Consider the following 18,963-nt stretch of genomic DNA (forward strand, 5'->3'; position numbering starts at 1 on the left):
GGACTAATTTTCTTTTTTATCAGATCCTGCTGTACTTGGCTGGGAGTAGACAAGAGGAGGCCAATAGGAAGAAGGGGGTGCGTGTGTGTTGGGGTGGGACAGAGCAGGGTGAGGAGAAAGGGTAAATCGTATTTCCTGACTTTGAGATCACCTGCATCATGTTAGTTGGAATCAGTGTCATTTTCTCTGGAACAAGTCTGAATGGAGGAAACACCTTGAAGGAGAAGACCAAACAGAAAAGAGGGACGGACTAGAACCAATTTCATAACAAATGATCATGCAGCTTATTCTAAGGAAAAAATCCTACACACAGACATGGATTTTACTTTATTTATAAATATAAATTTTATTTATAATAGCAAAAACTTATAAATGAGAATGCTTAAAACTTATACGTCCACTCATTGGAATAAAAGTGGTCATTAAAGTTATGTTTATAATTATCTTTCTTTTTTACTTTTTTTCAAACATATATAAAAGTAGAGAGAGCAGTATAATGAACTCTCGGTACCTATTACCCAGCTTCAACAACTGCCAACACAGGGCCAACAATGAACTTTTAATGACATAAAAAATACTATTGATATAGGATTAGGATGAAAAAAGCAGTATGATTCATCTATGTTAAAATAAGCATGGGGAAGAAATGAAGGATTATTAATAACGAACGGTTGCCTCTAAGTAGTGGAATTATAGGTGATTTTCATTCTGCATCTTTATTATTTCTTTTGCTTTCCAAATTTTCTACAAGAAATGTATTACTTTTATACAGAAAAACAAAAACCTAAAACAAATTACGTATTGTTTCAAGAGTTAGACAACTATCATTTTACTTAGTCAAATAATTTTTAACTTATGCAAAATAAACAGAAAAAGATGAAAAAAGCTAAATAAGATGAAGTATTAATTTTGGATGAGATAATTTCCTTACCTCAATCTGGCGAGGAGCCGATGTGAATTTCCTCCCCATCTTGTCCCTGGCAATAGCCACAAGTGTGGTTTGCCCAATAGAGACAGCTCGAAGGATATAATTTTCAGAGTATTCATCCTGTTCCTCCATTAGCCTGCAAAGACATAGGTGTTTTTAGGTAAGAAAGATTTGATTTTGGGGCACCTGGGTGGGGCTCAGTCAGTTGAGCATCCAACTCTTGGTTTTGGCTTGGGTCCTGGTCTTGGAGCCATGGGATGGAGCCCCTTGCCAGGCTCTGCACGGAGTCTCCTAGTCCCTTTCCCTCCCCCTAAAGTCCCTCCCAAAATAAATACATAAAATTGTTTAAAAAAAAAAAGATTTGATTTTAAGAGTAGCCAGTTATGCTTCTTTCTAAGATGCATAACATTTTCTGTTCATTTTAACTCTAGTTAAAGGGAATTGCCAGAAAATAAATTTCCACAGTCAAGACAAAGTTCATGGCAATGGCAGGAAGCTCCTGAAGGCGAAATACTTGTTCTAAGGCCCCAGAGGATTAAGGGCAACATAAACATAAGACTGGCAAAACTGCAAATACTAAAGCACCTTGGAATTTCTGTATTCTCCTTTTGCAGAGGGAATACCAGCACCTCTGCTTCTAGATAGATTTTTGAAGGTCCTCCATCCTGAAGCACCCTAGAGGATACTATCCAAGGAGAAGTTTCATAAAATGGAAATACTCACAAGACACGTGAGTTTGTCCCTAAACAACCGTTCTGAGGACGTGGAAGGGGTACTTTGTAGAGAGCCGAATATGGCGGGAGACTACGGGCCCAAAGAAGAAAATCCGAAGTAACGCAGGGACACTGACTCTTGATGTTCAGCCTGGGGAGAAGGAAGTGTTGAGGTGGTACTCACGTCAGGGTGACGATGGCAGAAGCCAACTGCAGTTTAAGCTCCATGTTTCTGAAGTATTTATTTCGGAATGGGCGTTTGGAAGAGCCAAGAACCCTCACAGTTACTAACACAGTTTTGCCTATTTCAACCTAGTAGTTAAAAAAGAAAGGTAATTTTAGTAGAAGTGTCTCATTCACCAAGTACAGTCTAACTAACTCTTCGAGGGTGACAAACTGTGCTGAATGCTCCTGGTCAGCCTTTTATCGAAAAACCTACTCTACCAGTGCTAATTTAAGTGCTCTTCAATACTCTATTCATCTTATAATGTTGGAATGTTGTCCTTTAAGGACAGGTATTTCCATTAACATCACTGAAGGCCCTGCGGCTGCAAGCACAGGAGCCACACAGACTATATAAAGTGAGGCTACAGGGCAAGCATGAGGCCTGCTTCTCTGATGCGAAACTGCAAACATCTCTCACCTTATCAATCAGATCAAGTTCCAGCTCTTGCATGTCTGACACCCTGAGGTAGGCCACTGCTGGACCCAGGAAAGCCAAGCACAGATCGTAGACCTCCAAGGTGAAAAATCCAGGGTGTACTGGAACTAACTAGAAGGAAGACTACGGCAGCTGGATAAGGAAGCACACATGCTCCAAACATAATCAAAGCAACTATTTTCATTCAAAGCACAAAATACAACAACTTACTTCCTTTCTGATGGGAACTGAGAGGTCACATTACATGTTTCAGGCACAGCACAATATGCACACTTAACAAATATTAACTGATAAAGAGCAAGGTTTAAGTTGACTGAATTCAAGCAGAATCCAACATACATATCCAGCTTCTTAATTATGAATAAGGAAGGGATTTCATGAAGAAAGCCCAGTCCATTTATGCTGAAATCACCAGTGGGGGAGGAAGCATGAGAACCACCTGGTTTTCTGTCACATGCAGCAGATCCTGCCCCGAGTAGTAGGTACTTTCACACCCTGTACACAGTGCTGCAATCTCCCCCCTCTTAAACATTATGACCTTTGAGCTCTTAGAAGGAAAGAAAATATACACATATGTTAATAGAAGGTATTATTTTTATTACTAAAAGTCAACTAAAAGCAAATCCCTTGGCATACTGATTACAAAGATAGCTTAATATATTGAGTTGTCATATCCTGGCTAAAAACACCATATACTCAAGTTATGAAGTCAACAGTACAACTAATTATCCACACTGGGGCACCTGGGTGGCTCAGTCGTTAAGCGTCTGCCTTCGGCTCAGGTCGTGATCCCAGGGTCCTGGGATCGAGCCCCGCATCGGGCTCCCTGCTCAGCTGGAAGCCTGCCTCTCCCTCTCTCACTCCCCCACCTTGTGTTCCCTCTCTGTGTCTCTCTCTGTCAAATAAATAATCTTTTAAAAAAAAAATTATCCACACAGTTCTGTGCTTTGAAATTTATAGAAATGAACCTTCTTTTCATGGAAAGCTTACAATTAGATGTCTTCTACACTGTCTCAGTTCAATCAGAAACAAAAATTGCCCAGCGAGTTGAAGAAAAAAAAAAAAAAAAAAGCTTGTTTTGGGTTGGAGAATCTATGAAGGTTAAAAAATGAGGCAGATGTTACTTTTATAACAAGTCTGAGACATACAATGGAATTTTTCTAATCATTCTCGTAAGGATGAACTTTGACCTGAGACTATCAACTTGGGACAATCTCTAAACCTCACCTGGACAGAGCTTTCTGCTTCCATGTAAGTGACGGTGACAATGTCCTGCTCGCTGCTGTTGACCAGAAAATAACCAGATCCTTCCACAAGGCTAAATATCTCCTATGGAAAGATCAGACACAGAACGCTCCATTCTCTTTGGTTTTTAAATAATTCAGAGAAAACAACTACTACCTACTTAAGGAAGAGTACGGGATTAAAAGATTAAGGTCAATGGACCAAAGACAAACTATGATTATTACAGTATTACTACAAAGGATATTGCACCTAATTATTACACATATGTTACATATGCTTACCAGTGCTTTTCAACATATAAGTGAGCTTTTTTTATTGCCATACTATTAATCTCAATAACCTCATACTCGTCCCCTCCAGTCGGACCCCATTTAACTAGACCCCTCCAACTTTCACCTTCACATCGGGGTGGTCATAGATTGTGGCATTCTCGGGCAGTACAGTGACATCGTCCACCAGAAGCAGCTCCACAGCTGCAGATCTGGGCAAGTTGGAAAGTTTCTAGAAATGGAGAAAAACCACAAAGATAAGCATAAACTTTTAACTCCTCAGCTGAGAGAAGATTCCAGTGTTCTTTCACATGCCAAAGATAACAAAATCAGAGAGGTGCACAGTTCTCAGATTTACATTAATTATAAGTGATTTTTGGTTTTTTTAAAGTTATAAATGAAGAGCCTTAAATTTCAGTGATTTCTGTTTCTTACCTCTGGACTTTTCTTCTCTGAGTAGCCCACAAAATTGACTCCAATGAGTACAGTCCCTTTTAACTGATGTACTTTAAGGACCTGATGACCTGGAGACGTGAGAAACGATAAGTGGAGAATACAAAAGTGTCTCCAGAAAACCAAATTCTGCCCTAATTTTTTCCAAATGATGTTCTATTGCAGGAAGAAAAAAGTACTTTGTGGGGAAATACACAAGAAACAGAAAACTTGAGTTTTTGTGTTGATTGCTATTATATTCCTATGTGACTCTGGGCAACAGCTTTATTTCTCAGTTTCTTTATTAAATGAGGGATTGGGCCAGGCAAAATCGAAAATTCTTTCCAGTTCTAATGGTCTGTGGGTCCAAACACAGACTGACAACAGTGTATGGGGAAATTTTTGTTTGATTTAAAAATTGGAGTGAGGGGGTACCTGGGTGGCTCAGTCAGTTAAGCATCTGCCTTCAGCTCAGGTCATAATCCCAGGGTCCTGGGACCGAGCCCCACATTGGACTCCTTGCTCAACAAGGAGTCTGCTTCTCCCTCTTCCTCTGTCCCTCCCTGCCCCCTGCTTGTACTCGCTCGCGTGCTCTTTCTCTCTCTAAAATAAAATCTTTTTAAAAAACATTTTCTTTATTTGTTTGTCAGAGAGAGAGCACAAGCAGGGGGAGCGGCAGGCAGAGGGAGAGGGAGAAGCAGGCTCCCCGCTGAGCAGGGAGCCCGATGTGGGACTCAAATGCAGGACCCTGGGATCATGACCTGAGCCAAAGGCAGACGCTTAACGACTGAGCCACCCAGGTGCCCCTTCACCTGCTATTATTATTTTTAAAGATTTTATTTATTTATTTGACAGGGAGAGAGACACAGCGAGAGAGAGAACACAAGCAGGGGGAGTGGGAGAGGGAGAAGCAGGCCTCCCGCGGAGCAGGGAGCCCAATGCGGGGCTCGATCCCAGGACCCTGGGATCACGACCTGAGCCGAAGGCAGACGCTTAACGACTGAGCCACCCAGGTGCCCCTATTTTGTTCCTTTTAATGACTACTACTCCACAGTATGGATATAACATATTTAGTTTATCCATTTATCTTTTGTTGGACATTTGGGTTTTTTTCATCTTTTGTCTGTTGTGAATAATGCTGCTATGAATATTCACACACAACTATCTGTTTGAATATCTGTTTTCAATCCTTTTAGCTGAATATTTTTATTTTTTTTAAGACTTTATTTATTTATTTGAGAGACAGCAGAGAAAGCAGAAGGAGCACGAGTGAGGGTGGAGGGGCAGAGGCAGAGGGAGAAGCAGACTCCCGGCTGAGCAGGGAGCCCGATGTGGGGCTCGATCCCAGAACCCTGGGATCATGGCCTGAGCCAAAGGCAGACGCTTAACCAACTGAGCCACCAGGCGCCCCAATAAATAAAATCTTAAAAAAAAAAAATTGGAGTGAGAAATAAAGATACAGCCCTTCAGGGCCTTTCACTGTTCTAAACTGTCCTATAAATGCGAACGTCACATCTTGTCCACTTGATTTACTTATTTTTTTAGGATTTTATTTATTTGAGAGAGAGAGAGAGCACAAGCAGGGGAGAGGGAGAAGCAGGCTTCCCGCGGAGCAGGGAGCCCGACGCAGGGCTCGATCCCAGGACCCCGGGATTATGACCTGAGCTGAAGGCAGAAGCTTAACTGACTGAGCCACCCAGGCGCCCCTCATCTGGTCCACTGTAAACATATTCCACATCTGAGCAATTCAAACTCCTTCAACTAGTGTTTGAAACTTTCTATAATCTGACCCTGTTTTACCTATTCTTTTTTTTTTCTTTTTAAAACTTTAACATAAATCTGCCACTTAAGTCAATTGTTTTATCCTCAACACAGTAGAATGACCATGCCTGAATCTGTGACACAGTTACTCAGGATGCTCCATCCATCAACAAAGATTTACTGAGGGGCTACTATATGCCAGGTCCTATGCCAGGTAATTAGGGTGCAGAGATGAAGAGGAAAACACAATCCTTGCCTTCCAAGAAGCCCGCAGTTTCAGTGTGGTGACTGAGCTAAGCAACTGGCACCACACTGCATGCTGAGTGCTCTTAGAGCAGCAGGTACAGAGCACAGGAAAGGAGTACCTTCCTTGGATTGGTAGTGTAGGGTTACAGGGAACTCACAGATGGCGAGAGGAAAACTTCAGCCCAGTGACCATGCAAGAAAAGGAAACATAAACACATGAAAGGAAAGAGGTAAGAGAAGCCTCGTCATGGCTAAGGCTATAAAGTTGTTGAGTGGGGGTGCCCTGCTGGCTCGGCCAGAAGAGCATGCAACTCTTGATCTTGCGGTCATTTTCAAGCCCCACACTGGGTGTAGAGATTACTTAAAACAATAAAACCTTAAAAACATTTTTTTAATAAATAAATAAAGTTGTGGAGTGTGAGAAAGATGTAGGGTATACATGGGTAATAATAGCAGGTGAAGGGGCACCTGGGTAGCTCAGTTGTTAGGCGTCTGCCTTCGGCTCGGGTCATGGTCCCGGGGTCCTGGGATCGAGCCCCGCATCAGGCTCACTGCTCCGCGGGAGGCCTGCTTCTCTCTCTCCCACTCCCGCTGCTTGTGTTCCCTCTCTCGCTGTGTCTCTCTGTCAAATAAATAAATAAAATCTTTAAAAATAATTAATAGCAGGTGAAGGGGCGCCTGGGTAGCTCAGTCGTTAGGCGTCTGTCTTCGGCTCAGGTTGTGGTCCCGGGGTCCTGGGATCGAGCCCGCATTGGGATCCCTGCTCAGCGGGGAGCCTGCTTCTTCCTCTGTGCTCTCCCTCTCTCTCAAATAAATAAAATCTTGGGGCTCCTGGGTGGCTCAGTCGTTAAGCATCTGCCTTCGGCTCAGGTCATGATCCCAGGGTCCTGGGATCAAGTCCCAAATCGGGCTCCCTGCTCAGCAGGGAGCCTGCTTTTTCCTCTGTGCTCTCCCTCTCTCTCTCAAATAAAATCTTGGGGCACCTGGGTGGCTCAGTCAGTTAAGCGTCTGACTAATGATTTCAGCTCAGGCATGATCTCAGGGTCGTAGGACAGAGCCCGTTGTCGGTTCCACACTCAGCATGGAGTCTGCTAGAGATTCTCTCTCCCTCTCTCCCTCCCTCTCCCCCTGCTCATGTTCTCTCTCCCTGAAATGAATCTTAAAAACAAACGAAAAGCTGGGGCGCCTGGGTGGCTCAGTCGTTAAGTGTCTGCCTTGGGCTCAGGTCATGATCCCGGGGTCCTGGGGTTGAGCCCCGCATTGGGCTCCCTGCTCGGCGGGGAGCCTGCTTCTCCCTCTGTGCTCTCCCTCTTTCCCTCTCTCTCTCAAATAAATAAAATCTTGGGGCTCCTGGGTGGCTCAGTTGTTAAGCGTCTGCCTTCAGCTCAGGTCATGATCCTAGGGTCCCGGGATGGAGCCCCATATTGGGCTCCCTCCTTGGTGGAGAGCCTGCTTCTCCCTCTTCCTCTGCCTGCCTCTCCCCTTGCTTGTGCTCTCTCTGTCAAATAAATAAATAAAATCTGGGGCGCCTGGGTGGCTCAGTTGGTTAAGTGACTGCCTTCGGCTCAGGTCATGATCCTGGAGTCCTGGGATCGAGTCCCACATCAGGATCCCTGCTCAGCGGGGAGTCTGCTTCTCCCTCTGACCCTCCTCCCTCTCATGCTCTCTGTCTCTCATTCTCTCTCTCGCAAGTAAATAAAATCTTAAAAAAATTAAATCTTTAAAAAAAAAAAAAAGAAAAAGAGGTCCAGATTTGTCCTTTAAAAAGGTAATCTAGACAGTAGTGTGGAGGACAGATTAGAGGGCAGCACAGACAGAGGGAGGTCAGCCAGGAGGCTACTGTGGTAACATGGGACAGATATGGTGAGGACACAGTGATGGAGTTAGAGGAAGGGATGAAATGAGAAAACAGAAGAAGCACTGATGGTATCTGGTGGTTGATTGTTACAGCAAGTAAGGAGCATCTCTTTCCTTGCTACCATTTTTTTTTTTAAGATTTTTAAGTAATCTCTACACATATTGTGGGGTTCGAACCCACAACCCTGAGATCAAGAGTCGCACGCTCCACTGTCTGAGCCAGCGAGGTGCCCCTCCTTGCTGCCAGTTTTTACACGAAGTGTACCATATTGTTGGTATTATAGTATTACATACACATGAGTATTATGCTGCCAGGTTCTCTAGCTAAGCTCTTAGATTTGTCCTGGGGGTGAGCTCCCTGTGGGTGTGGAGAAGGCTGAATCTTATTTCTCCTCTAAGTGCTCATGCCGAAACTTAAAAGTTACCCTCTGTACCTCTTTCTTCTTCACCTCTGGGATGGCTCTGTGGCAGGCTTCCGTGTTACTTGCCTGCAGTGAACCATGCCTGCTGGTACCCATGCCCCTGAGCAGTGCTTGTCCACCCTGAGTCGGTTTTGGCAGGTGACCGCTTTGGTGAATCGGCAAATGTGATACAGGCAGAGGACTGAAGACTGATGACACGTGCTGCTGTCTCACAACTCCTGCCGGTGCCTCTGGTCCCCTGTAAGATCCGTTCACCTGACTCTGCTCACTCTGTTTCCTTTTCTGCTGCCCCTTCAGGTCTCAGCGTAAATGTTACTTTCTTGGGCAGCCTTCTCTGTTCTAAACTAGGTCAGGTTCTCTGCTATAACTCTTTTTTTTTTAAAGATTTTATTTATGGGGGTGCCTGGGTGGCTCAGTCGTTGAGTGTCTGCCTTCGGCTCGGGTCACGATCCCACGGTCCTGGGATCGAGCCCCGCATCGGGCTCCCTGCTCTGCAAGAAGCCTGCTTCTCCCTCTCCCACTCCCCCTGCTTGTGTTCTCTCTCTCGTTGTCTCTCTCTCTGTCAAATAAATAAATAAAATCTTTAAAAAAAAAAAAAGATTTTATTTATGTATTTGACACAGAGAGAGGCATGGAGAGAGGAAACACAAGCAGGGGGGGTGGGAGAGGGAGAAGCAGGCCCCCCGCTGAGCAGGGAGCCCAATGCGGGGCTCGATCCCAGGACCCTGAGATCATGACCCGAGCCGAAGGCAGATGCTTAACGACTGAGCCACCCAGGTGCCCCTCTCTGCTATAACTCTTAAAGCACCCCATATGTGTCCTTTAAAACATCTAACACAATCATAATATTTAAAGTCTATGAGAGGGGCACCTAGGTGGATCAGTCATCTGACTCTTGGCTTTGGCTCAGGTCTTGAACTCAGGGTCATGAGACTGAGCCCTGCACTGGGCTCCACACTCAGCAGGGAATCTGCTTGAGATTCTCTCTCTTCATCTCCCTCTGCTCCTCCCCTCCTCTAAAATAAATAAATGAAATCTTTAGAAAGTATTTATATAAAGTCTATGAGGGCAGAGGCCATGACTATCTCATGTACCATTCCATATTCAGGTGCCTAGCACACGGTCTTATATGTAGCAGTCACTCAATAAATATGTTCTTGTGAGAAATGTTGGATCCTAGACCCTGGCTTTGCAACCAAGAAATCTATATTTACATTTGCTAAAACATACAATGATCAAAGATGCAAAGAGAGATATGACAAAATCTGAAATAAACTGTCACCCAAGGGAAATACTTAGTGCAGAAACACTTAGCAGACATGTAAAAGGATTTGTAAGTCACCATAATACCATGTAGCCGAGTCTGCCCACTGCCATCATCCTTTGCTACCATCTCCACTGAATTATAATTTTCGAAATGAGCTAGTGTTTCATTTGAGGATTTCCATTCCAGCATTAGTGAACTGAAATTATCAAACTTTCTCCTGTGTTGATCAAACACTGCCAGTTCCAGAACTGTGTCCCTCAGGCTTGATACAGGAATCTGCATTAAAAAAAAAATAAAATAAAGGGGCGCCTGGGCGGCTCAGTCAGTTAAGCGTCTGCCTTCAGCTCAGGTCACGATCTCAGAGTCCTGGGATTGAGCCCTGCGTCGGGCTCCCTGCTCAGCAGGGAGTCTGTTTCTCCCTCTCCCACTCCCCCTGCTTGTGCATGCTCTGTCAAATAAATAAATAAATAAAATTTGGGGGCGCCTGGGTGGCTCAGTCGTTAAGCGTCTGCCTTTGGCTCAGGATCCCAGGGTCCTGGGATCAAGCCCCACATGGGGCTCCCTGCTCAGCGGGGAGTCTGCTTCTCCCTCTCCCACCCCCCCGCTTGTGTTCCCTCTCTCGATGCCTCTCTCTGTGTCAAATAAATAAATAAAATCTTAAAAAAAAAAAAAAAAAGAAACAATAGTTTAGGAGGCAGTGAGATACCCTTGAAGCTAGGGCTCATGTTTATCCCATTCTTTTTTCTTTGACAATTTTCTTTTCTTTTCTTTTTTTGTTTTAAAGATTTATTTTTTTATTTGGGGGGGAGGGGCAGAGGGAGAGGGAGAGAGAATCTCGAGCAGACTCCCTGCTGAGCACAGAGCCCAACATGGTGCTCAATTTCATGACCTTGAGATCATGACCTGAGCTATACCAAGAGTCGGACACTCAACCAACTGAGCCACCCAGGAGCCCCTCTTTGATAATTTTCAAATCTACAGTTGAAAGAATAGTATGAGTATACACAACTCATCTGGATTCACCATTTGCTTTATCTTTCTCTCCCTCTACTTTCCCCCCTCCATTTGATGTGTGTCTTTTTTTTTTTTTTTGCTAAATGATGTAGGCATCATGGCACTTTACCTGTAAATATTTTAGCATGCATTCCTATGAATGAGAACATTCTAAGTAACAAAAACAATATAGTAACACATAAGAATATTAATTCAGTATTATCTAATATACAGTCAATTTTCCCCAAATGTTCCTCAAAATATCCTTTATACTTGTTTTTTATTTTTGACCTAGATTTGATCTCTCTCTCTCTATATATATATGTATATACACACACATGTTCTTGGACAGGATGACTAGGATGACTCAAAAGCATAAAAATTTCAGTTGTTCTGAATTTATATATAAATTTAATATAATCTCAGGGCGCCTGGGTGGCTCAGTGGTTAAGCGTCTGCTTTCGGCTCAGGTCGTGATCCCAGGGTCCTGGGATCGAGCCCCGCATCGGGCTCCCTGCTCCACGGGAAGCCTGCTTCTCCCTCTCCCACTCCCCCCTGCTTGTGTTCCCTCTCTCGCTGTCTCTCTGTCAAAAAACAAATAAAATCTTTAAAAAAAAAAAAAATTTAATATAATCTCCTAAAAAATACCTGGAATTGAGGAAACTGATATCCAACAATTAGCTGATCACAAAGCTAACCAAGCAGAGACTCTAGTGGCCACAGAGGACAGAGAATACAGACATCACAGAACTAGTTCAGGAAAGGTAACTGAACAGCTACCACCACCACAACAAAAAACAGTAACCACCACAAAACCTAGTTAGTGAGGGGAACAGTAGGATTTCAGAATTGCCAGATTATGCTATTTATTTATTTTAAAGATTTTATTTTTTTTATTTGAGAGAGGGAATGAGAGACAGAGAGCATGAGAGTGGGGAGGGTCAGAGGGAGAAGCAGACCCCCTGCCGAGCAGGGAGCCCGATGCGGGACTCGATCCCAGGACCCTGGGACCATGACCTGAGCCGAAGGCAGATGCTTAACCAACTGAGCCACCCAGGTGCCCCTAGATTATGCTATTTAAAATGTCAAGTTTTGGGGTGCCTGGATAGCTCAGTCCATTAAGCGTCTGCCCTCAGCTCAGGTCATCATCCCAGGGTCCTGGTATTGAGCCCCACATCAGGATCCCTGCTCCACGGGAGACTGCTTCTCCCTTTCCCTCTGTCTGCCGCTCTCCCTGATTGTGAGCATGCACGTACTCTCTATCAAATAAATAAAATCTGAAAAAAAAAAAAATGTCAAGTTTTCAACAAAACATTATTAGAAATGCAAAGAAACAGTAAAGTAGGGGCGCCTGGGTGGCTCAGTCATTTAAACATCTGCCTTCTGCTTGGGTCATGATGCCAGGGTCCTGGGATTGAGCCCGATGTTGGGCTTCCTGCTCAGTAGGGAACCTCTTTCTCCCTCTGCCCCTCCCCCTGCTTGTGCTCTCTCTCTCTCAAATAAATAAATATTTTTTAAAAAAAAGAAACAATAAACTATTACCTATGCACAGGAAAAAAAGCAGTTAATAGAAACTGTCCCAGGGCGCTTGGGTAGCTCAGTCAGTTAAGCAACTGCCTTCAGCTCAGGTCATGATCTCAGGGTCCTGGGATTGAGCCCCGCATCAGGCTTCCTGCTCAGCAGGGATGCTGCTTCTCCCTCTCCCTCGGTACTCTCTCTCTCTTGCTCTCTCAATAAATAAAATCTTAAAAAAAAAAAAAAGGGAAACACTCCCTGCAGATGCTCAGACACTGGACTTACTAGACAAAGACTTTTAATCAACTATTTTGTTCAAAGAACTAAAGAAATCCATGTTTAAATAACTAAAGGAAAGCATGAAAATAATCTTAGCATATAAAGAATATCAATAAAGAACCAAAAATAAATTTTGAAGTTGGAAAGTATAATAATTGAAATGAAAAATTCACTAGAGAAACTAAACAGGAGATCTGAAGAGGCAGAAGAAAGAATCAGAGAACTTGAAAATAGGTCAGCTGAGATTATCTAGTCTGATGAACAGAAAGAAAAAAGAATGAAGAAAAATGAATAGCATCAGAGACCCATAGGACACCATTGAGTGTATCAATATATGCAAAATGAGGGTCCTACAAGGAAAAGAGAGAAAAAAAGGAGGAAGAAAGGATATTTGAAGAAATAATCACTGGAAACTTCCCAAATTGATGAAAAACATTAAACATCCAAGAAACACAAAGAACTCCAGGTAGGATAAATTCAAAGAGACGTGCATCTAGACACATCATAATCAAAGTCAAAGAGAAAGAGAGTCATAAAAGCAGAAAGAGAGGAGGACATGAGATTAACACCTAATTTTTTATCAGAAACCATGGAAGACGTGATGAAAGAAAAAGACTGCCAACGAAGAATTCTATATTGAGCACAATAATCCTTCAAAAATGAAGGAGAGGGCACCTGGGTGGCTCAGTCAGTTGAGCGTCTGCCTTCAGCTCAGGTCATGATCTCAGGTCCTGGGATCGAGCCCTGCATCAGGCTCTCTGCTCAGTGGGGAGTCTGCTTATCCCTCTCCCTCTCCCTCTGTGCTCTCTCTCTCTCTCCCAAATAAATCAATAAAATCTTTTAAAAAAAGGAAGGAGAAATTAAGACATTCCTAGATCTAACACAACCAGAGAGGATTTGTTGCTAGTAAACCTGCCCTACAAGAAAGAAAAGGGGGTCTTTCAGGCTGAAATAAAAGGTCACTAGACAGTAACCGGAATCCCCATGAAGGAATGAATAAAGTGCCTGGTAAAGATAACTACATAGGTAAATATGCAAGACAGCATAAATGTACTTTTGTTTGTAATTCTTTTTTTCTCCTGTCTGATTTTAAAGACAAATGGATAAAGCACTAATTATAAATCTGTTTGATGGATATGCATGTATAAAGATTATGATAATAACAGCACAAAGGAAGGGGAAGAAATGGAGTTTAATAGGAACAAAGGTTTTGTACACTACTGAAATTAAGTTGGTATTATTCCAAACTAGACTGTTAAATGTTAAGATGTTAATTGTATTCCCTAGAGTAATAACTAATAACTCAAAGTATAATAGTAAGGATGAGAGAATTAAAATGTTACACTAGAAATACTAAACAGAAGAGGAAGTGAAGGAAAAGAGGAACAAAAAAGGCGTATGATAAATAGCAAAATGACAGGTGTAAATCCAACCTAATCAGTAATTACATTAAATGTAAATCCATGATCCAACTTTATGCTGTGACAAGACACACACTTTAGATTCAAAGACCAAAGAGTCAAAATACAAAGATAAAAAAAAAAAAAAAAAAGATATGCCTTACAAACAGTAACCAGAGGAGAGCTAGAGTGATTATACTAGGATCAGAAAAAAATAGACTCTAACACAAAAATGGTCACTAGATACAAAGAAGGATATTTTGAATGATAAAAAGATGTTGTATAATAAAGAAATTGTCTGGCCTTTGTCCTCAGTTTCTGAGAATTAACCCCTAAACCCTTGGAATTTCCAGAATAATAAGAATGTATCCATTATTCATGGTGGGCTTGCTTCATAGATCGCACCTGAGTTTATACCAAGATGATTCAGGATGGGCACTGGTCAGGCCAGATAAACCAACCATGTGACTAGAGGGATGGGGCTGAGCCAGGTGATATCAACCCAACTTTCAGGGAGAGAAGGGGAGCTGGAGTGAGTTCAACCACGTGGTCAATGATTTATTCCATCACATTTATGTAATAAGGCCCCATAAAAATTCTTTTTTTTTAAATATTTTCTTTTCTTTTCTTTTTTTTTTAAGATTTTATTTATTTGACAGAGAGAGACAACACAAGCAGGGGGGGTGGGAGAGGGAGAAGCAGGCTTCCCGCTGAGCAGGGAGCCTGATGTGGGGCTCGATCCCAGGACCCTGAGATCATGACCTGAGCCGAAGGCAGACGCTTAATGACTGAGCCACCCAGATGCCCTGTCCCATACAAATTCTGGACACCAAAGCTCAGTGGAGCTTCCTGTTGGTGAACACATCAATGTCTTCCACCTGATGTGTCACACACAAACCTGATTCCATGGGTAGAGGGCACAGAAGTCCAGATCTGGGGCCCTCTCAGACCTCTCCCTATGTGTCTCTTCATGTCACTGGTCCCAATTTGTATCCTTTATAATAAATCTGCACTGTGAATCATCTAACAAATTACTGAACCTGAAGTGATTGTAGGAATCCTCAAATTTATAGCCAGTGGTTAGAAATGTGGGTGGCCTGTGGATCCCGGAACCTGTAGCTGGCTTCTGAAGCGAAGGCAGTTTTTTTTGGGAACTGTACCCTTAAAATTGTGGAGTTCGAGCAAACTCCAGGTAGTGTCAAAACTGCACTGTGGTGTTGCAAAAGGTCAATATATCAAAAAAGATATAACAATTATAAATGCATATGTACCTAATAACTGAGCCCCAAAATACATGAGGCAAAACTGACAGAATTTAAGGGAGAAATAGACAATTCAACAATAACAGTCAGAGACTTCAATACCACTTTTAATAATGGATAGAACAACTAGAGAGAAGATCAGTAAGGAAACAGAAGACTTGAATAACACTATAAACCAAATAGAGGGCGCCTGGGTGGCTCAGTTGGTTAAGCGACTGCCTTCGGCTCAGGTCACGATCCCGGGGTCCTGGGATCGAGTCCCGCATCGGGCTCCCTGCTCGGCGGGGAGCCTGCTTCTCCCTCTGCCTGCTGTGCCTGCCACTCCCCCTGCTATGCTCTCTCTCTCCCCCTAACAAATAAATAAATAAATAAATAAATAAATAAAATAAAATAAAAAAGAATAGTATAAAAGTCAGTAACGTGCTTTGGAGTCTAACAGAATATGCTATTTTCTAGCTTTATGCCTTTGGAGAAATTACTCAACCTCTAGGAGTCTGTTTCTCCATCTGTAAAACAGCAATAATTGATTGTTCTGTTCTGCATAGGCTAAGAAAGGACTTCCATTCTCCTATGCTTGTAATTAAAGTCTACCTCATTTAGTATACAGTCTGATGTTCTAGTTTCTAGGTTAGAAAACTCATTTATTCCTCAATCCCTACTAGTTATATTATTGCTTATCATTATTCTTCATGGTGGGTTTAGAGTAGAGATAAATTCTATTACTTACCAATAAAAGATCTGGTAGGGAAAGATATTATCCAAACTATCTGGAAGTTTAGAGACATCTCCATTGTTTATTGCCACAATTACAAGCTATGTCCCTACATACACTAAGCAAACTAAGTCACTAAAGTGTCACTAAGTGTAGCCAATTCTAACCTAGTTTAATTATTATTATTATTTTTTAAAGATTTTATTTTTTTGACAGAGAGAGACACAGCGAGAGAGGGAACACAAGCAGGGGGAGTGGGAGAGGGAGAAGCAGGCTTCCCGCAGAGCAGGGAGCCCAATGTGGGACTCGATCCCAGAACCCTGGGATCACGACCTGAGCCAAAGGCAGACGCTTAACGACTGAGCCACCCAGGCGCCCCTAACCTAGTTTAATTATTTACAGACTTTACAGACGCTGTCAGAGAATGAGTAACAAATAAATGTTTCCTTTACTTTAATAAGACAAAAGCTATACTTGAGACCATTTATCTCTAAGGTGTGGAAGACAAAGGTACCAGGTTAGATGGAAACACTGTACTTACCAGCTGTTTGTTGTGCTGTGGCAGAGGGCACGGCTGGGCACCAGCTGGCACTCTGTATACTGGGGTTACTGCCATGCTGGCAGGGTGGGCACACATAAAGCGTACCTGCACAGCCTCAACAGCTGGACTGGGGTTCAGGACACCCGGGTGATTTCCGATTCGGAATGTCAGAGCCTTTAAGGAAACAGCAGAGCAGACACTTGATGTCAGTTGTTCCAATCTACACATGTCAGAATTATTCAAACTCCAGTATAGGATCCCTTTGGACACTATAATCACCATAGTTCTTGATCATGTGGCTAAGAGAAACAAGGGTATCATGGAAATTTATAAACAAAGGGAACATTAAAAAATCTAATTCTGATCAATTACTTCAGTCTTCTTCTCCACCAAATCTTTTATTTACCAGTTGGTAAAAAGTGGAAAAACTATTTTGTGTTTCAACCTTTCTCTGGTGGAAGCACCAAATGAGTAACTGAATGTGGAGACAAAAGACAAGAGGGCTCCAGCAGGGGTGAGGACTCGGACACTGCTGACAGCCAGCCACATACACAACAAAATTCACAAAGATGTTAGAAAGAAGCTCAGTTCTTATTAAATTAAAATCATACGTCGATTCCTTGTGGGCTGGTTACAGAGTCATACACTGAATTCTCAACCCTAGTCAAATTGCAAACCTTTGTTACTGGCTTGACAGAAGCAGGGCAGAGCTGTGGGTGGATCCTCTAAAATAATAAAACTAATTCAACTGATAAAGGGCAACACGCTTACCATCTTATCTGCACAGATCTAACTAGTTCTTCAAAATTGCTCACCACTCACAATTGCTAACCAATCAAAATTGCTAACAGATGATGCTTCAACTTCCCCTTCCTTGCATTTTTTTTGGAGGTGGGAAACCATATATCCTCTAAACAAGCAAATGAATTATAGTGATAAAGTGATTGAAATAAGTTCATTACTACAAAACGATCTTGAACCATTTAGTAGACTGTAAGAATTCTCAAACGAGTGAAATCTTTGAGTACATTTAAAGAATAGTAAAGTTAAAAAAACCATTAATAATTAGAATTTTCCTATGTTAACTAGAATTTAAATAAAAATCTGGAAGAAAAGAATTTCCCTATCTAGTCTATAAATGAAATCCATTAGAATCTGAAAAGGAATGGCTAGAAGTACAAAAGATTTGGGGTATTACTACTAAAAGAAATGTTAGAAAAAGATCATTTTCCTACTTACTTGTTCCCCTAAATCCAGGCACAAGACCCGGTAGATATACTGGTTCTGTTTTCTTTTAGCTGGCAGCCGGACTTGTGATAATTCAATTTTCTCTGTCTTCTCCATGCTCAACTCTAAAAAGAATCGGGAGGGCTCCAAGATCCATGGACGGGGGCCCCCTTCAAACACCATTTCCTTCACAGACTGCCATGTCACCAATGCCACCTCCACAGGGTTTACAGCCTGACGACATTCAAAGAAATGAATCCTTGATTGGTCAGGGAACTCAACAGTTCTCTAAAGTGAAAGCTGGTTGATTGCTGAAAATGACATTAGACTTAATTCCCAAATCGGGAGACATGTACACGATGCCTCTCACTTGGATGCTTCTCAACCTCTATATTCATTTAGAGCCTATCTATCGTTCAGGCCTAATTTGTGTGTCCCCTTACCCATTAGTATCTAATCATTCCATACCACAACCACTTCCACATCCTCTAAGTACTATTCATTCGTACACTAGTTCATCTCCTAATGCTGTTTGAATGTGTCAAATGTTTCACATGTAAGAGCATAATAATTCTTCTTATGCTTTCTAGTTATGTAAAATTATTCAGAGAAGAGAATATCTTCTACCTAAATTTTAAAAGAGAGTGTCTCTTCCTTAGCGGATTTAGTACAATGTTGGGCACATAAAAGGTATTGAACAAGTAGCTGTATAAGCATTTTATTTATTTTTTTTTTTTAAGATTTTATTTATTCATTTTGAGACACAGAGATAGAGAGAGAGAGAGCATGAGCAGGGAGAGAGGCAGAGGGAGAGGAAGAAGCAGGCTTCCCGCTGAGCCAGGAGCCTGATGTGGGGCTCAATCCCAGGACCCTGGGGTCATGACCTGAGCCGAAGGCAGACGCTTAACCATCTGAGCCACCCAGGCGCCCCTATTTTATTTTTTTAAAGATTTTATTTATTTGACAGAGAGAGAGAGACAATGAGAGAGGGAACACAAGCAGGGGGAGTGGGAGAGGGAGAAGCAGGCTTCCCGTGGAGCAGGGAGCCCGATGCGGGGCTCGATCCCAGGACCCTGGGATCATGACCCAAGTGGAAGGCAGACGCTTAACGACTGAGCCACCCAGGTGCCCCTGTATAAGCATTTTAAATGGATATTTTATTTTTTTTAATCTGAGTATAGTTGACACACAATGTTTCACATGTACAACATAGAGATTCGACATATCTGTTAT

General features: G+C 42.5%; 1 protein-coding gene across 1 annotated transcript in view; it reads right to left on the reverse strand.

Annotated features, from left to right (window-relative positions):
- The window catches only part of NUP210L (nucleoporin 210 like), an 80,652-nt gene that overhangs the window by 25,852 nt on the left and 35,837 nt on the right, over positions 1–18,963 (reverse strand). Inside the window, exons 15-24 of the mRNA XM_044916000.1 lie at positions 17,743–17,964; positions 16,504–16,677; positions 9,885–10,077; positions 4,252–4,340; positions 3,944–4,048; positions 3,530–3,631; positions 2,285–2,413; positions 1,826–1,953; positions 932–1,064; positions 152–214 (exon numbers count right to left, since the gene is read on the reverse strand). Coding sequence (XP_044771935.1) covers positions 152–214; positions 932–1,064; positions 1,826–1,953; positions 2,285–2,413; positions 3,530–3,631; positions 3,944–4,048; positions 4,252–4,340; positions 9,885–10,077; positions 16,504–16,677; positions 17,743–17,964 — 1,338 coding nt within the window. The remainder of the gene's footprint in view (positions 1–151; positions 215–931; positions 1,065–1,825; positions 1,954–2,284; positions 2,414–3,529; positions 3,632–3,943; positions 4,049–4,251; positions 4,341–9,884; positions 10,078–16,503; positions 16,678–17,742; positions 17,965–18,963) is intronic.

This window comes from Neomonachus schauinslandi, chromosome 6 (assembly GCF_002201575.2).
Source record: "Neomonachus schauinslandi chromosome 6, ASM220157v2, whole genome shotgun sequence".
Lineage (NCBI taxonomy): Eukaryota > Metazoa > Chordata > Mammalia > Carnivora > Phocidae > Neomonachus > Neomonachus schauinslandi.